Below are 26,211 nucleotides of genomic sequence, written 5' to 3'. Positions count from 1 at the left end.
TCTGAATGTAGCATTTTCATTTTATTTTATATTTGTTATTAATGGCTATTTTCAAAGAGATTAATCTAATCTTTCGATTTAATCTTTCGCGAACAGGAAAGAAGAATTTGCACCGGCCACGATAAACCGTCAAGCGAATTTGCTTGGTACAGACGCTATCAGCGTGCTGCGTCTGTTCTGCATATACCTATAGATGCCGGTCAGCGCCACCAGGCACCAGCGTCGGCGTGAAGCGAATACACTCGGAGCTTTATTCTGAAGGCGCAAATGTTTGTATAAACCAAAGAGATATTAATATGAAGTATAAAGTCTAAGAAAGATTAGGGCATTGAATTTGACAGCTGATGTGAGCTATGGAATGTAGACGTCGTTGTACGGCCGCATACATCAAAAATTCCGTTTGACAAGTTAGTTACCTAACCACAAAGTATAAGGCGCCAGGACACGCACGAGATCACGTTTTTTCTTACTTTACATGTCTTCTAAAGAACTCTTTCGTTGAAAGGAAATCCCTCTAATGTTATTATGTCAGGGTAAGCATCTGCGAGTGCTGCGTGATGTGCATGCGGCCCTGGCGCGCAGAAGGCTGCGTCCGCGCACGTAGCTTGCAGCGCAACAGCTCCAGCGTGTTCTCCCACAGTCGCGTCTGCTCTTCCACTACGCCTTGACGGGAACTGATCACCTTCTGTTCCTGAAATAATTACAATATTTTTTTTGACGGCTTACTTTTTAAATCGTAGTCATTCAACACCCAACACACAGAATCAATATTAAAAAATTATACACATAAACAATTAGTTATAACCGGTCATACAACTTTGTCAGTCGAAAAAGCGCGAAATTCACTTTTTCTACGGGACGATTTCCCTTCACGCCTACATTTTTTTTATTTTGCTTGGCAGACTTGAATAAATACGACTTGAAAGACTTGTAAATGGCTTGACAGACTTAGTACCGCCTTAAGTAGGTCCAGCCTCAAATATTTTACGTACGTACTCGTTACGTATACTTGTAGGTAGATATATTTACAATCACTTTAGGTAACTTACCTCCTCCAAGTTCTTTACAATCTGCTCCATATCAGCAACCTTTTTCATCAAAGTTTCGGTTTTGGAGGGTCTCCGCGGGGACTGCATTGAGTTCTTCATCTCAAACATCACAGCCTCTTGTAAACTTTCCGCTTTTGTTATCTTTTGCCGCAAGTTTTTCCATTCCTCCTCCTTACTATTCAGTTGGTCAGTCAACTCTGTCACTTGATTCTTGAATGGTTCCATTTGCGAAGTAATGTTGATGGATGTAGCTTCGTAAACGCGCTTCTTCTGGTCGTATTGCTGCTGTACTGATTGAAATTGCTCTTTTATCGGTTTTATTTTGTCCGCGAGCGGTTGTATTTCTTGGCGCACTTGAGACAGTTTCTGTGCTGTTTGAGCCACTAACTGAAATTTTCAATCAAGATAATAGATTTTATAGTAAAACAACGCCCGTAAACAAAAAAATACACCTGACACACTATTAACTCAAATTAAGTCAATTTGACCTTAAAACCGCCGTCGGTATATGAGGCAAGTAACAAGGTGACACATTCGGAAATTATGACGGAGTAAGAAATTGCGAGCTCAATTTTTGACGTTAATACATAAATAAGCTTTTTATATTTTTTTAACACAAGTATGATGGACGTCCCCTTCTCCATAAAAACGTAGGTAGTCCTCATTTTCCTCTCTACGACGACGAATTTTGTTTTGTTTCCATACCTATGGAAAGGCGGTTTCGAGGCGGTTGCCCTCATTCGTCTTAATTAGTTAGCGATAAATTGTTAGGTACGTTGGATTACTGAATTCAGTTGTAAATTAAAATATATGATACTGGCATATTTTACCTGTGATAAGTCATGCAAAGATTTTTTCTCTAAATCCGCCGGCTTAAAGTCTTTTTCGGCGGCGTCATCGTCTTCAATCTTCGTTTTCTTGTGATTCACTAGAGCCAATTCCACGGTAGGATCAGCGGCGCTCAGGAGATGTAGCGTCCGCGTTAAAATTCCCGCCTCCACCTTTATCACAAACATGCCATATATTTCATACCAACCGTATTTATTCTGAAGTTAATTTTCGATTGTATTTAGGAAACATTTTGGGGACAAGTACCAAAAATTTAGGTGGAATCAAATTAACAAATAAAAACTGAATAGGATCATCACTATCAATAGATTTTAAATTATGTGCAATGGTAAAAAAATCATTTTTTTACAAAATTAAATATACACAGGTACTACAATACAAATACTACACTAAATTAATAACGCGACTTATTGGTTAAGAGAAAAAGAGCGTGTCAAGGTAATAATGAACACCTCGCCCGCTTAGCAACTTCAGCTGCTGACTGTAGAAGGGATCGAGTTTTCATTTTTATTCTAGTAGGTAGGTACTTACCTTAAACGTGGATAAGTTGGCCCTCTGTCTTTTGTAAATTGTGCTCTTAGTGCGTAGCGTGTTGACGTATTTCTTTAACTCCTCTCCTCTGAGGATTGTGTCTCCGAGAAGGTGGCGTACCTGAGCCAAAATTTAATTATCAAATATTATTTCAACGTAAAGGTTTTTTAATCGAATTTCATGTAACATATGAATACTTATACAAAAATACAAATTAGTCAAATTACTGATCATTATAGTACCAACTGGTACGGTTCATAATATTATTTATTTATTTAATAAATCTTACAGCTATCTTAACAGTTTCCCAATGCGATAGTGTAGGTAGGCTATTAACATTAAGAGATAATTACTAGGTATAACTAGGTATATACTATAAGTACTATAACTAAGATATCTCATTAGATGACTTAACAGAGAGATAAGAAAAACTCTTCAAATTTCATAATAAAAAAACGTCACTCACGTATTACGACAGATAAAAAGCCAAACTCAAACGAGATATTGATTTGATAAAAAAGAGGTCGCTTTTGGAGGCAAGTCACGCAAATGCCCTCGGAATCTTTCGGATCATCGACATTTTAATGACCGATTATAGAAAATTGCAAATCTTCCGTCTTTGATCTCCCGATACTTATCCCCTTATCTGATCTTTGAGGACAATTTAATACCTAATAGTATACCTAAATGTACGTTTCAATTATTGGTCTGAGATCCAATTTAATTCGATAATGTGACGTGACTAAAATACCTGTGGCCATAGTGTGGCTGCTTTTGTGATAACAATGTTACGACAGAACTGTAGCTTTATGCAGTATTGTGTGTGAACTGTCATCTATTGGATGTGGTAAGATCTTTATTAGTTTTATTACGTTCACGAGTCAAATTGGGCCCTTGAATGTTTGTCTATAAATATCCAAGTTTCCTCGAGTTGATCGATCGTTACCGTTTGTACGGTTCCGTACCTCAAAAGGAAAAAACGGAACCCTTATAGGATCACTTTGTTGATATTTCAACACTCTCAAGAGAATCAAAATTGATCGGGTACTTCCCGTTGACCTAGAACTATGAAATTTGACAAGTAATCGTCTTACACTACAGGAACAGGGAAAATCTGAATTGGTAAAAAATAAGATAGGTATATAAAATAAATAGCAAGTTAAATTTGTACGGAACTCTTGGTGGGCGAATCCGAGTCGCACTTGTCCAGTTTTTTACCATTTATATTACAAAACAGTGTAGGATTATTTTAAAGGCCGAACAATAATACCTAATGTCATTTAAATAATGAAATTTATTTATTAGTGTAGCCAGAGTAATTTAAAACGAAAAGAAAAATTGCGCTCATAAAATAGAATTGAACAAAGCATTATAATGGAATATATGTTATTTGATCAATCTCTTCATTCAAGCCACGTACAAAGACCCGTTCAATATCATATTCACTATTCGCGATAAAGTTAATATACCCAAGTTAATGTTTAAAGTGAATGGCAAGTAATATAAAACTTAGGGCTCATTTAGACGATACGAGAACTCGCATGCGAGTTTCATTACATTACAATGCGGGTTTTGGTCCGTCGGTTGAATTGGACGTAACCAACAGTCCGCAATGTAACTAAAGGAGCCCACTGATTAACAGTCCGCCGGACGCTATCGGCCTGTCAGTTGTTCGGAACTGTCAAAATTTTGTTCTAACTGACAGGAGAATATGTAATGAATGATGGGACCCAGGACAGTAGTAAAACACAGGAGTACCGAGTAAATACTGTAATTTATTCATTAAAACCTAGTATATATAAACTTGGGAATTTAGGTGGGGAGGCTTACACGTGGAAGGTGTCCAGTAGCTTGACCTAAATACCATTCCTTATATAGAGAGTCATCTTACATGACTCTCCGTATATGAACTACATTCCTAACCTAATATGGAGGAGAGTCATATTACATGCCTCTCCTTATATGTACCTACTACAATAATAGATTATGTTACTTATACCTATATTCCAGATACCGTCCGACGGACTGTTAATCAGTGGGCCCCTTAAAATCGCATGCGAGTTCGCGCGCCGTCTAAATCAGCCCTTATGTTCAGGGCCTAGCCAAGGGGATAATCGTTTATCGACAATCGCCAATCGAAATTAAAAATCTATCGGATAGTGAATAGAATCAGGCGTTACTTTGCGGAAATCCATACTAATTAAAACCAAAATATTACTTTGCTAATCCGCGATTTGCTTTGCTTTTCGCGGATTAGCAAAGTAATATTTTGGTTTTAATTAAAATCTATCGGGATAATACAGTTGAGATTTTGCACCTCAATGCAAACAGAATTAAGTAGTTTCTTTGGAATAAACAGATTTACATGCTAATTCGACCGTCTGACTAACATCAAAATACTGTATAAATGACTAGCGACCCGGCGGCTTCGCACGGGTTTCACAAAACCTTAGCAAACCCTTTACCTACGGGTGTCAACCAGAGTTGCCAGTAAGGCAACACCGCTGCAGTACGGGTGTCAACTATAGTTGATCGAAGTAATGGACGTGTTCAAAATTTTTTTAAAACAAAACGAGACCTTGTGGCTTGGTAATAGCGGTCACATTATGCACTGTGATTAGTATAGATACAAAGAAAAAAATATCATAATATTTCGGTAGATGGCTCTGACATTAACATAATTTTAAAATTACCGCTTTTTTGCTGGCAACTGGAGTTGACACCCGTACTGCAGAGGTGCTAATAATTGAATTCAATATGGCGGACAATAGTGTTGTTTTCAAATTTCATCGACTTGTTGTCGATATGAGAGTATGGCGGGGGAGTGTTTGGAGTGTTATTTTTAGTGTTTTTTTACCGTTTTTGGTTAAAATATTGGAATTTAACATGTTATAAAATCATTATTAGGTACTATTGCACCTAATAATAATTTCACCACAATCATAACTTGTTAAATTTCAGTTTTACATTTACTAGGTTATCGATATATCGACAAATGCGTCGATAGACGCACATCACTATTTTCCATAAGTGGCAAATTGTTTTAGTGCAACGTTTTTTGTGATTGATATTTATGCATTATTTTCATAATTATCGTTATTTAAGTGTTTATTTGTGTTAAGTATATTATAAACTAATGTTCTTAAACGTAAACTTGTGAAATCCGCGAGTAGTAACTTAAAAATCTTCAATTTCTTAGTGACTGGTATATTGCTTGATAGCAGAAAAACAAGTGAATATTATTACTCCAAGTGATTATTTATTGATTAAACACATTATACTTATTGTGTGTGTGAAGTTTCAAGTGTGTAGCTGTAATACTTCAAAAGTTACAAGTAAGTGAAATTATGCCTAACCGCTGACTCTCGCCAAAACATGCCCGTATTGGGCGGTGACGGAGCGATTTAATAGCCCGTAGGTAAAGGGTTAAACACTTAAACCTTTCACAAAGAATCACGGCTCGATTCGGAAAATGAATTAGATTTCTACTAGACTTCAACAAGTCACGATACGGATAATTTAAAGATATTTGTAAGATAGATATGTCAAATTTGACGTTTCCGCGATTCTGGAGGTCCTCTTGAACGATTTCGACAAGTTATGACTTAGATATCCAAGTCACATCTAGTCGATATCTAATGTAGATCTAGTTGATCTCTAAATGGTCTCAAGATCTTGTGATTATCTCGAAATCGACGACCAGCGACCTTAAAAGCGAGAAATAACGTCTACTCGCTACGGCGTAGCACTCGTAGCAACTTTCGCGTTAAGTAAGCAAGCGGATCCATAGAACTTTCGTCACGCTTTAGCAGGAGATCTAAGGTCCCGTTTTCTAAGGGGACCTTGCATTTTGGAGACAAAGCAAACCGCTTGGAACAGGTGTTCCTGGGGGTGACCTGAGCTGATAAAGCCCGGTTGCCAAGAGGTTCCCCCCAGCAGGTGGGCAAGGGAGGGGGGGCAAAAGTGCCTCCGGCGCGCCTCACTCTAAGCTTTATATCTGCATACATCTCGCAACTATATCAAGTTTGGTGTCATTTTCGTATAATTCGAGGATGAAGAATTCATTGTTGTGACTAAATCACCCATACAAAAAATTCGAAAAATTAAAATTCAAAAAAAATATTTTAATTTTTTTTTTCGAAAATCCTGTACAAAATTTATACTATGAGGATTTGCTCTAGAAAAAAAATACCTGTGAATAACCCAGTTATCCTACTATACAGAATAGTAAACTTGTCCAACATTTTTTTTCATAACTCTGTTAAAAAAAATGTTTTGTGTCGCGCGGCGTACCTGCATTGTAAGAGCGGTATGCAACGTTTAGGATTTTTAAGTATGTTTAGATGATTTCTGATAAGTTGTTATTCTTCTGGTGGTAGATTACATTAATAAATTACTTCTGGACGTGATATATATGTCGTAGTCAGATCGTATAATCCGCCGTATTACATTACGGCTAGCCGTTATCAAAAACAGGGGCGTTTTGAAATGCGGCGGTTCGACGATTAGCCGGATTGTCATTGCGATATGTTCTTCAATAAGGCGGCCAACGTTTAGCCGCATCGTACTACTATTTTAGATTGTAGAGTGACCAGTTCTTTCGGTCGCCTACGTAACCGGAGTTTGACAATGTTTGCAATTTAATTTATTTTTACCATGGTCCCACCGCACTACATGTGTTTATTTTCCAAAACATTTCCTTCGCAACTTAAATAGACGGAGCCCCGCAAGCGGGGCTCCTATTTCTGGGCGGTTTGCCCTTCGGGCATCTGAAGCTACCTAACGAACCTAACCTACTTACCTACCTACGCTTTTTTCCCCAAAGTGTAATGTTTTCACGGACGTCTCACTAAATCAATAGGTAGGTAGGTTAGGTTCGTTAGGTAGCTTCAGATGCCCGAAGGGCAAACCGCTCAGAAATAGGAGCCCCGCGAAGCGGGGCTCCGTCTAGTTAAGTTGCGAAAGAAATGTTTTTTGAAAAGAAACAGTCCGACGAACTCCAGATTTGATGGACACCCCAGCGTTTGTCAGGCAGCGCCACGGGTGTTAAAAATGGGAACTAAAAACTGTCAAAGCGGCGGCTAATGACTCGCTGTATTACATTACGGCTAGCCGTGTTGAAGAACGTATGGCGCCGAATACATTCCGGCGGATTCTCATTCAGCCGCATTCAATCCGGCTAATCGTTAAACCGCCGCATTTCAAAACGCCCCTGTTTTTGAAAACGGCTAGCCGTAATGTAATACGGCGGATTATACGATCCGACTGCGACATATATACAAATATAAATTAAGTATATAAATAAAGATGTTGGGAAAACTTTCGCTAATAGAGTTAAGTATTATAAATGTGATAAAATTAACATAGGAGATGTTTGACAAAAAATTCGGGTTAAAATAAGATATCTATTGTTCGTAATTGCCATTACATGCCCATGGGACTGTGCATTTTAGGTTTTTTTTTAACGCATTTGCACCTCCCTGTGCATTTTGTTTTGCAGCGGCAACGAATAAGCTGTAAACAAGCAGCAGCCGCCGCAGGTAGGCTTGTCCATATGGGCTCCCAATAACCATGTTGTTTGGACCAGCCCCAGTCAGCAGGGCATGGTGGCTGAGGCTGTTGCTGAGGGTCTATAATCTGTCCCCAAACATAGACCAAATCCTACACCGGAACATGCGACACAACTGAAAACCGCCGTGTTGCCGAAATAACCTTAGAGGAAAAGCAAACCGCTCTATGTGCGTTCCTTGATGTTGAAGGTGCTTTCTACAATACGCCCACAGAGACCATACTCAATGGTATGAAATCAAAGGGAGTAGACGAAACCACCAGATGGATACATAGCATGCTCTCGAACAGAGTAGCCACTCTGACCATCAATACATAGAGCATGAATTTTATACCACTAAAGGGTGCCTACAAGGAGGCGTTTTATTCCCTCTATTATGGACCCTAGCAGTGGACCAACTTCTTGCAATCATGTCAGGCCAAGACTTTGATACACAAGGATATGCCGACGACCTTGTAGTCATCGTCAGAGGCCCTTGCCTCAACACAATATCCAACCTAATGCAAGGAGCTCTAAACACAATATTCAAATGGTGTAGAGAAAATGACTTGTCCATTAATCCGAGCAAGACTGTAATAGCCATTTAACCATTCACAAGGAAACGGAAGCTCGATAAACTCACAAAACCAACACTTAATGGACAAAATAACCGTTCTCGGCAGAGGTCAAGTATACACCTTCGACCAAAAGTTAACTTGGAACCCTCACCTGAGAAACATACAAAAAGGGAAAATGGCCATGTGGTCATGCTGTCGAATGGCAGGAGCAAAATGAGGCTTAAGACCTAAATTGATATGTGGTTATACACAGCGGTAGTGAGGCCAATTCTCACCTACGCCTCCGCAGTCTGGTGTAACAAAACCAGCCAAAAGACATCAATAGACACTCTAAACAGCCTGCAACGCACGGCTTGTTTAACAGTAACAGGCGCCTACTCCTCGACACCGGGAGCGGCCCTAGATGCACTGCTGGACATCATACCACTCCACTTGCAGGTGCAAAAGGAGGCCAAGGAGTGCGTCTACAGAATATGCACTCTAAACAGGCCAAAATGGCGCTCTCATGCATTAACCAATCTAAAGGCCTGGGTTTTTGCGAATAGAACCCTTAGCATGCCCACTGATGACACGCACACCGAATGTCATCTCACCAAACTGTTCACAGTAGAAATACCTCCTAGAGACAAATGGATCAACAACCAAATATACGTCGAAGAGGGAAGCCACATCTGGTATACAGATGGTTCCAAGAAAGGCAATGATGTAGGATGTGGGATCTATGGTGAGAGATCTAAGCTCAGAGCTAGCGTCAGCATGGGCACACTGGCCTCAATCTTCCAGGCAGAAGTCTTCGCCATCAACAAATGTGCGGAGATCAACCTGGATAGAAACCTAAGACACCAGCATATCTACATCAACTCAGACAGCCAGGCTGCTCCGCTAGCACTAGAATCCCTTGAGTCAAACTCAAAACTAGTCCAGAACTGTAAAACAAACCTAAATGCACTGTCTTACTCCAACAAAGTTACACTTAGATGGGTACCAGGGCACTCCGACATTAACGGAAACGAAGAAGCGGACGAACTTGCTAGAAAGGGCGCAGACACACCCCTGGTCAGCCCAGAACCGTTCTGTGGAAGCACAAAACGAGATGCATATTCTCTGCTCAGCAACTTAGAAGAAACGAGAGCAATCGATTGGTGCAAGTTCGTTAAAAGACAAGAACACTTGAAAGCTCTGATCAAAGGGTTCAAGAGCAAAACTGCTAAGGAGCTTTTAGGACTCAAAAGGCACAAAACCTGCGTGGTGACCAGAATACTGACTGGACACTGCAAGTTGAACAAACATATGTTTCAAATTGGCAAGAAACAAGATGCGACATGCAGGTTCTGTCAGGAGTCAGAGGAGACTGCAATGCACATTCTCTGTTCTTGTGGACCACTAATGTCAAAAAGAAGTACCTACCTAGGGCGACACGTAGTGCAACCCTATGAGGTACAAAACATTACGACCCAAAGAATCTGGAACTTTCTGGATGCACCGGGCATTAGTAATGAACTTAAAGGGCCGTCACAATAGATCAATGCTGATCAATGCGACACTCAAAGGCCCACAACACCACAATAATAATAATAATGTCCCGCGGGGGCAGCTTGTGGCGAGCTGACGGTGAGTGGCGACACCGCGGACCCCTATTCCAGAGGGCCCTGTCATCTGGCCCTAGCCTCTGTGCTTGCCTTGATTGGCCGGCCAGAATGGAGTCGCAAGAGCGGGACCTATGCTCCAGGTTGGAAGTGTAAAATGTCATAACGCCGGCGGACTGCTGAACGGATTACCGGGATCTGGCTACCGCAGACTCACCTCTCGACAACCTCACAGCCACTCCAAAGTGTTGCCCTGTTGTCGCACTGTGCGTGCGGCCATTGCGGGGCCCACTCAATGAGTTGGCGAGTCACCACCTGTCATTTACAATTTTGAGACTGATTGTCACGGCAGGTGTCCGCTAGTCTCTCCCATAGCCCATTATCCAGTCCATCCAACTTTCAAATCTATAGCCCATGACCTTAGTTCCCATCGCAGCACAAAAGTGCTGCACTGCAATAGTCTTTGCACCTGGCGGGGACCATCTTCGGATGTATCACATTGTGCGTTCGGGGATAGTATCCACCACATGTATCCCTTGCTTTTAGATTAAAGTGCCTTAAAGGGCCTCTGCGCTGTTGGCTTCGGCCCCACGTACGTCTCCCAAATCAAAATCAAAATCAAATCAATCAAACGTCCAGAAGTAATTTATTAATGTAATCTACAACCAGAAGAATAACAACGTATCAGAAATCATCTAAACATACTTAAAAATCCTAAACGCTGCATACCGCTCTTACAATGCAGGTACGCCGCGCGACACAAAACATTTTTTTTAACAGAGTTATGAAAAAAATAGTTGGACAAGTTTACTATTCTGTATAGTAGGATAACTGGGTTATTCACAGGTATTTTTTTTCTAGAGCAAATCCTCATAGTTTAAATTTTTTAGAGGATTTACGAAAAAAAAATTAAAAGGTTTTTTATGAATTTTGAATTTCTCGATTTTTTTGTATGGGTGAGTGAAAATTTAGTCACAGAAATGAATTCTTCATCCTCGAATTATACGAAAAAGACACCAAACTTGATATAATGGCGAGATGTATGCAGATATAAAGCTTAGAGTGAGGCGCGCCGGAGGCACTTTTCCCCCCCTCCCCTGCCCACCTGCTGGGGGGAACCTCTTGGCAACCGGGCTTAATCAGCTCAGATCACCCCCAGGAACACCTGTTCCAAGCGGTTCCAAGTTTTGTCTCCAAAATGCAAGGTGGTGGACCTTAGATCTCCTGCTACTTTGCGGTCCAATTGGAACAATGCTCAGGGCCGTCTTAAACTATGCTGGGGCCCTTGAGCACATAAAAATTTGGGGCCCTTTTGGAAAGTAAAGAAATCAAATTAAACTAAATTTTTTCTACTATGATCTTCTATTTATTATGAGTAATCAAATATACTGTTACTGTCTGTCCTTCGGGGCCCCCTGCGGTTTGGGGTCCTGGGCACGGGCCCCGTGTGTCCTTATGGTAAAGACCAGTGGTGGGCAAAGTTTCTTCATGGGGAGCCAATAAGTTTAGAAAATTTAAGTGGAGGGCCAGAATTGTAGCGAAAATTTATTTAGATTTGTAATAAATTGATAATCGTGGGCCAATGCCATATACTAATTATTTCATAGGACCGGCGGCGGGCCGGATAAAATCCATTCGCGGGCCGCAGATGGCCCGCGGGCCGTACGTTGCCCACCACTGGTAAAGACGGTACTGACAATGCTTATAAAATGTCACAGCGATACGATACCGATTTGTCACTGTGAAAATTAACAGTTCTTCATTCCACGCTGAGAAACTCGCGGTCAAAAGCCAACTGGCTAAATAACGTTCATACATTACAATAATGACAGTTGAATATCAGTCTTGCTCGTTGAAAGGCAAACACGTTCTGAAATGCCGTATGTAGTCGCTAAATCGCCTCTGCTATGCCTTGATAAGGGTTAAAGAAGATAAATCGTTTCTTTGTCTTGTTTTCTGTCCTCCAAAATGTGACAGAGTGATGAAGGGTTGGGGATTTTAGTATGAATGTGATGAAGTAGTGGTTTTAACTTTTCACATAGTAAATAGGTTTGTATTAATTACAATATAGTTAATTGGGGCCGGGGGGCCGAAAACAGAACAACTAAAATAATTTCGACCCTAACCCCCTTATATATAAACGCGCTACAAGCCTCAATTAGCTAATAATCGTTAGTCCTTAACCACTACCACCAGTTTTGACATTGACAGATACGCTCGCGTCTAAGTAACTTACTTTCTATGCATCTCGCTCGTACTAGCATATTAGTGCAAGCGAGATGTATAGAAAGTAATTTACGTAGACGCGAGCGTATCTGTCAATGTCAAAACTGGTGGTAGCCGTACTTATCTGTCATATTGACTTATGTATTTGTAAGAAAGGGATAAAACATCATTTAACTAAATTAGCCCGTAAAGTTTTATGAATAAGGGGGTAATTCTTCAGCATTCTCTCATAAATCTTAATTCATAAAACAAAGGCTTGTGTGATGTTTTCAATTCCGTTCGTAGACATGCTCAATCAGTCAGTGGATCGCACAAAGCAAAAAGCCCATTCGAACTGACTAATTGTTGCCTATTTCATCTCATTTATACATTATTCACTCGTGCTTCTCCCTCGTCCTTATTATCCCCGCAGATTAAGTTGATTGATTGATTGATTGATTTATGATTGGTAAAATCGTTGTTTTACTGGTCAAGCTTACATTATTATATACATAGCGAGATTAAATTACTGATATTTTTTACCTGGGATCCTGGGGTCCGCTTGTCAACTAACCCCATGATTTGACGTAAGCACTAGTTTACGAAAGCGACTGCCATCTGACCTTCCAACCCAGAGGGGAAACTATATACCTTACTGGGATTAGTCCGGTTTCGTCACGATGTTTTCCTTCACCGAAAAGCGACTGATATTTCGTACATAAGTTCCGAAAAACTCATTGGTACGAGCCGGGGTTTGAACCCGCGGCCTCCGGATTGAATGTCGCACGCTGTTACCGCTAGGCCACCAGCACTTTTTCATTTGTGTGTTATGTGCGCATGACATGTCGAGCGCACATAAACACAAAAACGATTTCCGTACTATGGCGTGTCCGCCCAGTGATATCGGTGCGAGCCAGAGATGCTGCTTCAATAACAAGATCAATAGCAAGTTTTAAAAGTTTGAATGCCGCACCGGGAGGATCGCTCCCGCTCGCCTTCAATAAACAACAGTAATTATTTATTACTTAGGTACATTTCATTCGCAAATAAATGTATTTCGCTTTCGGTTAGAATAAAAATAGTGCTTTCGTTTTAATGAATAATGTATGGAGTAGGGACTGAGTACTTAATGTCTTTATGCAGATTTTCAAAGGCGAGAGAAAAATCTAATAATTAAATTCCCTTTCAGATTTAGAATTACTCTTTCCTAAAATATTTAATCCTATTGCATATTTTATATTATCTACCAATTTCCTTATGTAATAAATTGATAAAGTTCGCATATAACATCCCTACCTACCTATGATTACATAGAAACGCGTCTGCGTCACACCTGATTATAAGTGAAAGTAATATTTTTCCCTTGAAGAAAACGAGAGAAAAATGAAATTATTTTTCCAAAGTCTGAAAGCTCCTGTAATATGTAAACCCCCAGAATGTATTCATGTAATCTAATATCACACCAAAAACATAAATGTAAAAAAGGAGAGCCAAGTTCAATACAAAAAATATGCTTAGCTGTGGGCTTCGCCGCAAAAAGAAATGGAGATCTAAATGAGTGCCAAGTTCTATGCAAAATCCAAATATGTATTTATAGGAACAAAATAACAGTATGAACAAGTATTAAACTCTATTTCATTGCTTTATTGGATACCTATAACAATTGCTGTTATTAAAAAAAATGTCAGATCTTAAAGTAGGTTAGATTTGACTTGGCCAGTTTTCATTACATCAGTCATTTTATAAAGTTATTCAACATATATATTCAATATATATATTTTAATTCTGATAAAAACTGGCCAAGTTAAATCTAACCTACTTTAAGATCTCCCATTTTTTTTATAATAATATTACACTCGGCGCTGGCTAGCCAGTTCCTTTGCTTGAACTTGGCTTGACACGCTGCCGCGTGTCTAGATAATGTAAACATCAGTCAGACAGAAGAGTGTCTGGTGTGACTTGTCATTGTATGCAATGGGGTTATTATTACCTTGGTATTCACATAATGGTACCGCACCTTGCTAATGTACACACACCTGCTGTGAGTTATACGGTTCTTAGAATTTCTTCACATTACAGCTAGGTTGTCATATCCCGTGAGTGATTCGGAGAAATATGGTCTGTTTAGCTAAGAAAATGTAAGTTACTGGTGCTTTTATTTGACGTGCATAGGCGCATTGGAAAAGGCCTGCTTGAAAGATAAACTAGGTATCTTTATCTTAAAGTCTCTCCATTCTACAGCTTCAATCAAAATATAAAGAAGTTTATTTCATTTTAATCTAGTACTTTGCACTGCAATTACCTAGTTCGAAACATTAGTGATAACATTATACATTGTTTAACTTAGCATAAGTATGTCATTTCAGATGAAAACGCTATTAATTGCCTGCGCACAATGAATTCAAAAGTTTAATTACATTTTCGAAAAGTAAAAAAATATTCAAATCTTTTTAAATTTTTCGTCATTCATCCAGATTCAATTTGCTGTGTTTTTAAATTGATAAGTTGATAACGTTCGTCTGTCGGATTTGTTTTATATTGAGTCACAAATTGAAAATAAAAATATGCTAAGTACATACAATTAGGTAATGTGCATGTGTACAATAATGACATCAAATAAAACTTTGCACATACATACAAAACGTTTTGTCAGCTAAATAGTGTTTAGTTTTAAGTTTATAAAATACATATGTATGTTAGTCTGTAATGTATTTGTAATATGGGCCTTGTTGCCTGATTTAAATTTCTAAATAATTTAAATAAATAAATGAAACTAAGTGTACCTATTTTATTTCTAACTATCAATATTTTCACTATATAAACTAAGTACAACATTCTTAAGCCAAACGAGGTTTTCAAGAATAAATCACAATCAACTTTACACTGTTGTAGCCTAAGCTGCGTAAGCGGGTACAGCTGGATTTATTAAAAGGCATTTTTTTCTTTAAAAAACAGTCAATTTACAGACAGGTTTGCCAGAAAAAGTCTAGATTCCAGTACCTATTTTTACTGGTATAAAATTAACGTGTAATAAATGTATAGTGTAGCTATAGGCATAACAGTATGTAGGTAGCAGTAGCGGCGGCTTCATACCACCCGATTCCCACCGGCTTGCCTAAAATTTATTGCTACATATATATCCATAACGAAAACACTACGTATTACCTTGTAATCGATAACACGATTTACTAAAGCTTCACTATTGATTAAATTTCAACTAATCATAGCGGGCGCGCGGGCGACTAAGTTTAAGCTTGAGTATTCATTCATGAGCCACCACACACATACGAAAACTCACGCACACGCTCATAAAGTTCGCTAAAGAAAGTCCGCGTATTTACGCATCAAAATAACACGGTTTTGTATCGAGTTATTCATTTAAATAAAAACCTTAAACGTAACATGATAAGGTTTATATTGGAAAAATGCACGCACACAGTCAAAGTCCGCGAGTGGCGTAAGTGCTGTACACCACAAGTGTATTCACTTGCTGCTTCATTTGAATTTAAACCTTAAATACAAAAAGGTAAGATTTATATTGGAGTCTAATGTTTCACAATTTTGAATCGAGTCGCGTTTGCCGCTCGTGTGGTTAATGTTGCCGTACCAAAACATTGAATTGAATTAATGGGTAATTTTTTTGTATTTTGCTATCATTAATACCAAATTTTCAAAAAACCTTTAAAAAAAGAAATTTTATTACAAAATCTAAGAATATTATGGAGTCGCAAGTTTAGTTAAGGTAATTTGATAACGAGGGTTTCTTCAAAGAAAGTACTGTTTATAAATTTGTAGTAATAGGTTTTGGAAGTCCGTAGGTCGTGGGTGAAAATGGAATAATATTATGACAACACTTCCGTTCCGGTTATTGCCAAGATTTGTTGTTATTGTTGTTTTTATTACAGTTTTATAGGTTTTAATGAGATTTTACTTAGTTGTGTGCATATATTTATATATGTATAAAGACTAAAGCAGTGAATTTTTGAGTGTTATTAGTGTTGCGTATTGTTCGTGCAGGTGTTTCAAGGTCAGTCCTTGTTTAACAAGCTTTTATTAGGTCGATCTGTATGTAACTAATGTAATGGAATCTAAGGTAACTAATTTAAACATCTTCCAAGGATCGTAGCGTCATGAAAATTGGCAGCTGTATGTAGTTCTGCTGACAATACAATAATATCATACTGTCGAACTGATCTGATGATGGAGACAGGAGGTCGCCATAAGAACTCTGTGATGAAACAACGCAACCTAATTGTGTTAGGCGTTTTTAGAATTGTCTCGATGAGTATTAGTTGTCTGTCGTAAGAAAAGTATAGTCAGCGATAAAAGCTTGTACCAAAAATGAAATTTTTGCAAAAAACTTATTAGTTAGGATTGTTAGGAATTTAGGAGTAGGAATTCGCTTTTGTCATACATGACATACACTGTTTATGTGACGTCAGTGATGACAAGTATGGCAAAGGTGGTTATACACTAACTGCAAAAGAACGAACTCAAGGACACACCTAGCGCTTTACTTTACCTTCGCTTATCATGAAAAAATAAGTACATAATGTAGGTGTTTCATGTAGGTGTTTTTTTTTTGCTCCGAGTTGTCTAGCGAAAAATTCCACGCGCCGCCACTGGTAGGTAGGTACTATTGTGTAAAACTAACCTTTGAAGACAACTCACTGTCTCAGACTTTGGTTATTAATTGACGCCGTACACTGCATACAGCTTCGAGGATGTCAAGCGAGGCGCATTACCTGACACTGATACGGAAAGCTGCTAGCTCGTCGGCGTGCGCGGCTCTAGCGTCCTTATTGCGCCGGCTGCAGTCGGAACGGCTCTAGCTTGTCCTTGGGCATCCAGGACGCCACTTGACATACCTGAGGCCGCCAGAGTGATGAGGCCACGCTCGCGCAGGGACGCTGCCAGCTCATCAGCGCGCTCGGCACTGGCGTCCTTATTGCGCCGGATGACAGCCGCCTGCTGTCGAACAGCTCTAGCTTGTCCTGGCGCATCGATGACGTGGCAAACCTGAGACTGTAAGTCCGCCAGAGTGGCCTCGTGCTCGCGCAAGGACGACATGAACAGCTTCTCGACGCGCGCGACACTGGGCGTCCTTATTGCGCCGGATGACAGCCGCCTGCTGGCAAACGGCTCTAGCTTGTCCTCACGCATCAATAACGTGGCATACCTGAGACTGCAAGTCCGCCAGAGTGGCCTCATGCTCGCGCAGGGACGCTGCCAGCTCATCGGCGCGCGCGGCACTGGCGTCCTTATTGCGCCGGATGACAGCCGCCTGCTGCCGGAACGGCGCCAGCTTGTCCTCCTGCGGCGTCGAGGATGCCAAGCGACGCTGCACGAGCTGTTCGATTTCGCTGTTGACCACTGCTATCTAATAAACAAATAATTTATTAAAAATAAAAGTATTCATAAGTTGATTGGCTCTGCGAGTATAATTCTGGCATGCCTTGTTCTATCAGTTATAATTGAAAAATTGTCAAATTGAGAAATCAGATGATTTGATATCCTATGTTTGAAAGACTCAGATGTCTCAGAAATAAATATCAGCTATGCCTATTATGCACTAACTGTCTTCATATCAAAGAAAGAAACTCCCAAATACGATGAAAAATAATTATACACTACCTTTACTTTCTGTACACAAACTCAAACGTTTCATACTTTAATAAAACCCCAATTATGCAAAACGAGGAAATAACTAATAATTTTACCTTGTCTTGCGCAGCCATTAAATCCGACCTAGTGGGATGTTGCTCCGTGGCAATAGTTTGCATAATATTCAGCTCTTTCTGCAGGTGCGCAGCCTCTTGCGGCAGTTTCTCCTTTACAAGGTAGCTGTTCAGCTATGAAAATATTCATAAATTCAATTCAATTAGTACGCGCATCTCATAAAATGAAAGCAAAAAGGATTTCCGTGAAACTGGGTTATATAAATGAAATTTCAGACCACCTATTGGAATCAATGAGTTCGGAAATATTAATTAAAAGAGAATCGGAAACGATTACGCTGATTTTTTTAAAGTACGCCGCAGTTTCATTATACAAATTAGTACAACATTTTAGTGAACATTTAACTGTGTAATCAGAGAGGATTTTTTAAACACTTTTCATTCTTGGTCAAAAATTAAAATCAAATTCCCCCGTGCAGCATGTGTAAGTACTAAGCGGCTCTAGTTATCACCGCTCAGTAGATATAGGTATTTTAATTGAAACTAAGCGAACGAACAAACGATGTACAAAAATTATACAAATGAAATTTTCTAATTAAACTTAGAATTCTTATGTGGAGATTTGATGTTTGTATAATTATACAATGTGTTATTGTGAGTAGCCGCTTCCTATAATGTCCCAGAGTAATTGATCATTAGTTATATTTGCAAGTTTTGCAACATGTGTGGTTGGTTCGCGCGAAATCACCTTTCCATGAATATCCAGAGAAGAAAATATCCCCTGTTTGTAGCCGCTTTTCGCTACACGCGTAGTGGAACAAGCGTGGAGTCGGCTACACTCGTAGCGCGTTGCTCGCGCTAGCAGTGAATGTGTTCACTAATTAGTTCAATAATAATATAGAATAGTCCAAGAATATTGCTTACTAATCATTTCATACCTGAATTTCCTCGTTCAGACGTTTAATAACGTCGTTAACAGTTTTTGGCGCCGCACTTTGCCCATGTATGACATTTAAATATCTTTTCAATTGGTCCGCAGCGGCCTTCAACTGGGTTTGTTGGGTCTCATACTAAATGATAAAAAGCAATGTATGATCTGCATTAATTTTCATTAACACTAAAATGCTTCCGAAAACGGAGAAACTAACAAAATAATAAAGCCACGAAAATCTTGCACACTCAGTCTTGCGAACGAATACCAATAAAAGAAACGTACAAAGCGATAATATTATCAAATGCAAAATTAAATTACGCTCCTGATTTAATTAAATTTAGAGAAACACATTTGATATAGCCTATAGGTACCAGAGGTACCTACAATACATATTCTAAACAGAGCAGGTATTTAATTACAACTACTTAATACGACGTCGTAGTGTTTGTACTAATTACCTGGTGCTCCAGTGTGCTCGTCATTTCCTGTTGAACCCTTAGAGCCTTGCTAATGTTCATTAACTCTTCCTTATTGCTTACGTCAATCAGATTAACTTGCACGTTCTCTAAACGCTTAATAACTGTAAAGGAATAACTCGAGCTTAAAAGACGTATAAATAATACTATATAGGTACTTTGACTAAAATTAAATTCAAAGCGTAATTTGGATTAAACGTTTCCAATTTCTAAGAGATGGAAAAGTGGCCGAATTCAGCGTTTGTAACACATGTATGGTCAAGGAGGGAACACAGGCTCGGTTGAAAACAGTCGGGTACAGTGGCTCACTCAACTTAATTTCAACACGAGAGAGGCGATATTTGAGCAACTGAGCCACTGTTTAAGCTTAACCACTGTTTCCGCCTTGAACTTAAAGAAATATACAACGATGTACATATGTAAAAGCCCGGAGTACGGTAAAACCGAGGTTTAACCGGAGGAAAAAAACTAAAAGTCGTGTCTATTTCTCAGTGTCCAACTGTCCACTTATAGGTAACCATAATCACATTTAATACCATTATGCATTTTTATTCCGTGCTCACAGAGTTTCTGCCACTCAAAAGTAGCTAGTACCAAAATGTTGAGTAGACTCTGTTATAATAAACTTCAAATGTTAAATATCACATCAACGTTAAAAGCGAAGTTCCTTTTAAAATGACAAGGTTTTAAGTTCTAAGTGCGCTCAACACTTTCACAAGTCGAGTGTAGCTTTTACTGAAAGGAAATTGGTACCTATATCTCGCTCGACCGCCATCTCCTTGATGTCATTAATGATCTCAGACGCATTTTCCTTTTGTAACATCCTTGTGCGCTTGTGCACCTCTTTGAATTCATCTATCAGATTCTGGTACAGGTCTAGTAAATCTTGGATCGTATTGTTACGTGCTACGTCGGTTGGTATATCTGGTATCTTCAAATATCTAAAAAATATTGATTATTAGATATTTAGTGAGGAATCTTGGGAATACAGACAATAATTTTTCGAATTCCTTGTTAACTCGTTTTTTTTATATTCCTGCGTTAAATATTTTAGGACACAAATCGTCTAGTAAAAATAATTTTACTTAAGTGTTTTTAAATAGGTAGGTACATCCACTGGTTTAAGAGTTCTTATATAATTCAAATGTAGCTTTATCTTACTTTTGACCCTACTCCGGCAAAACTAAAAGAATGGGTAAGCATTTCAGTATAGGTAGTACCTACCTACCTAACCCTTTTATAATTATATCGTTCCTACGCTTTATTTTTGGCTCGAGGGACGTAGGCTATATTTTAACCGACATCCTAAAAATAAAGAGGATAAGAGAAACACCTTTTCAAATTAAAAAAATCAAATTACCTAATATTACCTACTAACTTACAAGTTACAATATATGTATAAACATAGCACAGTCTAACATTTCTGAACATCATTGACGCCCTCACGTATTATAGTGGAAGCAGTTATGAAGTTGACCCAAAAAAAAATTATGTAGCTATGAGCTTCATCACATATTATGTTCCTTGAGTAATTCTAAGCATTTCAAGCCTGGGAGGCAATAAGAAATGTGCGTCTAATCGGGGAGGGCGGGGTACAAAGATGGCCGCTACCCGTCATCTTTAAAAAAATCTTTTCTGGTCCTAGTGGCCACTAGGGCAAGTTTGGTATCATTTTCGTATAAACCGAAGACGTAGAATTCATTGCCGATATTAGTTTTTTTCAGTTTCATAGTAATTTTACAAGAAAAACGTTAAAAGGTGAAAATTTTGGTTGAATATTTTTGCTTTGAGAGTGCTTTTGCTTTGTACAGTGGCCAAAAATATCATATAATAATTTTACAATAAAGCGCAATTCATGCAAATTCTAAAACTATACACGTCTAATAATATCCTAATGCAAAAAGATTGTGAAAAAATATATTACTTAAATGACCGCAGCGCGGGTAGCTGGACTCGCGCTAGGCGGCGTTTATCTTACAAAATGGTCGAGTACGAGTATCTGCTTATGTTTACTTTGTAAAATTTTATGGTTTCAAATAAAATACTTTCTATATATTTTTATAAAACAATTTAATGACCGCAGTATCCGGTACACAGACATAATTCTGTTTACTTTAATTTTCTTTTAATGCAGTTGCAACGATTTTTGCAACCTGTCTTTCACCTACAACGAGTGAGCTCCAGGCACACACTTGCGACATCGGGTAAATCTGACCAAACAGGAGTCCATTCACTGTCTCCCATTCTCCAGCCTCAAGAAGAAGGACTCTAAAGCTTTTGGAGAGGCACTAAGGCTTGCCCCCAGACATGGACTCCTTTAAATATTGCCCGAAGTGTGTGCTGGCGAAGAGCGGCATCCGTTGGAGGGATATTTTTTAGCTGTCTATTCCTCTTCGTAAATATGTAGATATAGTCTGCATTCCTTGACTGTTGTACAAGGGCTTGAGCTGAAAAATAAAATCATGGAGTCATTCTTACGTCATTCGCTACAAAATAGATTGTAACTTTTTTATATTAAAATAGGTACGCTGAATTTGTATCAAACTAGTTTATACTTACGTGTCGTACATTGTTGTAATAAATTTCTGGATAAAAGTGTCCGCTTCTGCCAATTTTCCGTCCAACAATGCCTTGAATCCGCAAGTTGCTTCATGGTAGGCATTCCAAGTATCAAAGGTACCACTCTTTTTACCTCTCCCATTAAAAGAATACACCGTTTCGCATCCTGTCAAGGCATGGAAAATTGGCAGTACTTCGGCTTTTTCTGGTCCTGTACTTATATTCCATGCCACTCTATTGCCAATGCACTAGGTACCTACGTGATTGCCATGCCCTTAGTAATAAAAACGTGTAAATTACCGCAGTAAATGCATACTAACAAATGTATATCAATTTTGTACCGAATGACGTAAGAATGACTCTAAGATTTTATTTTTGAGCTCAAGCCCTTGTACAACAGTCAACGAATGCAGACTATATCTATTTACGAAGAGGGATAGACAGCTAAAAAATATCCCTCCAACGGAAGCCGCTCTTCGCCAGCACACACTTCGGGCAGTATTTAAAGGAGTCTATGTCTGGGGGCAAGCCTTAGTGCCTCTCCAAAAGCTTCAGAGTCCTTCTTCTTGAGGCTGGAGAATGGGAGACAGTGAATGGACTCCTGTTTGGTCAGATTTATCCGATGTCGCTAGTGTGTGCTTGGAGCTCACTCGTTGTAGGTGAAAGACAGGTTGCAAAAATCGTTGCAACTGCATTAAAAGAAAATTAAAGTACACAAAATTATGTCTGTGTACCGGATACTTCGGTCATTAAATTGTTTTATAAAAATATATAGAAAGTATTTTATTTGAAACCATAAAATTTAGCAAAGTAAACATAAGCAGATACTCGTACTAGACCATGTTGTAAGATAAACCTACGCCTAGCGCGAGTCCAGCTACCCGCGCTGCGGTCATTTAATATATTTTTTCACCATCTTTTTGCATTAGGATATTATAAGACGTGTATAGTTTTAGAATCTGCATGAATTGCGCTTTATTGTATTATTTTGTTTGATATTTTTGGTCACTGTACAAAAGTTATTAGCTCTCAAAGCAAAGATCTTCGACCAAAATTTTCACCTTATAACGTTTTTCTTGTAAAATTACTATGAAACTGAAAAAAAACTAATATCGGCAATGAATTCTACGTCTTCGGTTTATACGAAAATAATACCAAACTTGCCCTAGTGGCTACCAGGACCAGAAAAGATTTTTTTTAAAGATGACGGGTGGCGGCCATCTCTGTACCCCGCCCTCCCCGACTAGACGCACATTTCTTATTGCCTCCCAGGCTTGAAATGCTTAGAATTACTCAAGGAACATATGTGATGAAGCTCATAGCTTAATACAATTTTTTTGGGTTATGTATGGGAGCGATGCATAACTGCTTCCAGTATTAACATGAAATATAGGATAGGAGTCAATGGCTAACGTTATTTATTTTTCTGCCCGTGACCTCTGTTCTGTTCTAGCTTCTGACCGTGTTCTGACCTGTTAGTAGACAGATGAACTGGTAAAATATTGCTTGAGTCAAGGTTACTACTATACTACATCACATTACTTAGTCAGTGTCTAACCAAGCCAATATTTTAATTTTCTTTCGCTTTCTTTAAATTCATTGCGGGCGGAAATTTATCGCTCAACATTTTTACTGTTTATGGAACAACTTAAAATAAATGTAGACGAACGCGCAGTAAGATACTCTTTATAAATTACCTGGTGACCTTCTTTAATAATACCTTTAGATACTAAGATACCTAAATAACACCTTAACCGCATCTAAGTGTTTAACAAATTTACACATTTTATGTAGTCTTGCGACTAATTTTTTTGAGAAAATATTCTTTAATTTGTTCTAATATAAAAAGACGGCCAAGTAATTGCATTCGAAATCAACGAAGATACGTATTTTTCCCTTGTAACCACATATATTATTATCTTGCAATGTTTAAATTAGACATTGTAACCGAGACGAAAAAAGGTAGAGGAAGAATAGGTTTCGGTAGGTGAATCAAATAAACTTGAAATATAAATAGATTGATGAATAGTTAAAAAGCAATTTCCATAATAAAATAACAAGATGTTTCCCGAGAAAAGGCGGAAAGGTCATTACTCATTTGGACATTGTCTAGAATAAGACAAGTACTTATGCTAACTCCAGATAAAAAGATAAAGTCGCTGAGAGGGCTACTCGCCGTATATTACAATTTGCTTGATCAAATAAAACGATTCCCAGAAATGTGATATATTCTGTTAGGTATCCAGCTTTATATTTTGCATACACTTCTGCGAGTCTCTATGGTCTAATTGATTATGGTTGTGTTTTAAGGTGTTTTGTTTTATAACATTTGTTACACAATTATGATAAATAATTATGTAGGTACTGATTCTGGAAATAATCTAAAAAATACCATTAAAAAATCGATAATACAAAAAATGGGCTCACACACACATAGGAAATATGCCGTAGGAGTGAGTACCTAATGTAATTAGTTTTTTTATCACTTAAAATATTAAATTATTGGCAACAGCAGCGCTCGGAAATGTCTACGACGTCTACGTCATGGTTTCAATAATATCAATAAATCATACTTGGCCAGATAAGCGGTGTTAGTGACGTGCTCCTTGTTGGCCAGCAGCCAGTACAGCACGTGGTGGACGGTGTTGGCGTCACCCGCGAGTAGCAGAGCCCGAAACCGCGGAGGATCCTCGCCCGCCGGCGGCCGGTACTTGACACTGCCGAGCATCTCCAGCAGACGGACCGACACGGTCTCGGGGTCATCGTCGCGAACGTCCAACTGGAAATGATAATGAACTTAAACTTGTTTTAAAATTAAATTATTCCACACTTAGGCCACTCATGTGGTCAAGACGTAACTCATGGCTCAAAAATCTCCGAACATGGTTCAAACAGAGCACACGCTCAATATTCCGCGCAGCTGTGTCTAAAGTTCGTATAGCCCTCATGATAGCCGACCTCCGGTATTAAGAGATGGCACTGGAAGAAGATGAACGGCCAACTGCAGGCACTGCAGCCAGCCAGAGTTCACGTTGTGATCGAGGTATAAACAACATTTCTTCTGGAGAACACTTACTTACACCAGCACTATCATTCCGGAATTGGAAGGGCTCACCCCTGTACTTTTTCATCTACCCTCCTACTGGACATCAGTCACGGTTGGCTGTCTATGTTGCGGCTACTGACTAACCGACCAACGATCATACATATCTTTCAAAAACCAGAAATCAGGGCATGTATTTGTATAAGAATTAGGTTACAACAAAAAAGTTTCGTCTCGGTTCGCGTCATGTGTAACCCTTCGTGATAGATTTATGTGACATGTAAACGCACCAAAATCTTTCTGCTTCTTGCTCAAACGTGACCGCTTTCAGAACTCCAATATCGACATAAGTAGGTATGTAATGTAAGGAATTTATCGCAACATTCGTACGTAACACTATTCGTATCGAACCCAATAAGGGTACCAAAGAATCGCATTAATTCTAAGACATTTGCGGGTAAGTGCGGGCGGCCGTAACTTTCCTAATATTCATAGTCTAATACTAGTAGTTCGCCCCGAACTGAGAACTCGCGGTTTGCTAAAAAATATATAGAGCGATTGACTTTGTTGCACCTACTTACTCGTATAGTTCGACATAAAATAGTAGAAAATAATTTTCAAGAAAAAAAACCCACTTCTATGGGGGCCGGTGAAAGATTATTGTACATAGATGGTGCACTATTTAGAAAAGGAGGTAAAACCACCCACTTTTCTAGTAGGTAGCATTTCGTTTCTGTAAGCGTCGCAGTTTTAGCCTCACGAACCCACTTCTCTGATAGCAGTTAGTTCTGTGAAGATTGCAGTTCGAACCTAACCAAAACCACTTTTCTAGTAGCATTTCGTTTTTGTAAGGCTCGCAGTTCTAACCTAACCTAACCTAACCAAAACCACTTTTCTAGTAGCATTTCGTTTTTGTAAGGCTCGCAGTTCTAACCTAACCTAAGCCAGTTTTTTTCGGTTCTGTGAGGATCGCAGTTCAAACCTAACCTAACCCACTTAACGGCGCGTGCGGTGCGGTGTACGGGGGTTTGAGCGGGAGGGGCTAGTAAGTTTGGCATCATTAATATCATTATACTTTATACCTACATTTTATGGTAGGTAATCATAGTGATTTATTTAGCTTAGGTATCAATGATTTCCGGGTCAAGGTTCGAGTCCGGGTACGAGTCCGGGTC

General features: G+C 39.0%; 1 protein-coding gene across 1 annotated transcript in view; it reads right to left on the bottom strand.

The window, feature by feature from the left end:
* Positions 1-241: 241 nt before the first annotated feature.
* The window catches only part of LOC134792797 (intraflagellar transport protein 81 homolog), a 30,066-nt gene continuing 4,096 nt past the window's right edge, over positions 242-26,211 (bottom strand). Inside the window, exons 2-11 of the mRNA XM_063764147.1 lie at positions 24,567-24,772; positions 20,188-20,375; positions 19,417-19,538; positions 18,963-19,094; positions 18,067-18,198; positions 17,526-17,726; positions 2,430-2,549; positions 1,880-2,050; positions 1,050-1,436; positions 242-691 (exon numbers count right to left, since the gene is read on the bottom strand). Coding sequence (XP_063620217.1) covers positions 524-691; positions 1,050-1,436; positions 1,880-2,050; positions 2,430-2,549; positions 17,526-17,726; positions 18,067-18,198; positions 18,963-19,094; positions 19,417-19,538; positions 20,188-20,375; positions 24,567-24,772 — 1,827 coding nt within the window. The 3' untranslated portion in view covers positions 242-523. The remainder of the gene's footprint in view (positions 692-1,049; positions 1,437-1,879; positions 2,051-2,429; positions 2,550-17,525; positions 17,727-18,066; positions 18,199-18,962; positions 19,095-19,416; positions 19,539-20,187; positions 20,376-24,566; positions 24,773-26,211) is intronic.

The sequence above is a fragment of the Cydia splendana genome, chromosome 8 (assembly GCF_910591565.1).
Source record: "Cydia splendana chromosome 8, ilCydSple1.2, whole genome shotgun sequence".
Lineage (NCBI taxonomy): Eukaryota > Metazoa > Arthropoda > Insecta > Lepidoptera > Tortricidae > Cydia > Cydia splendana.
The sequence above is the reverse complement of the archived record's forward strand: the minus strand, read 5'-3'. Positions and strand labels throughout refer to the sequence as shown.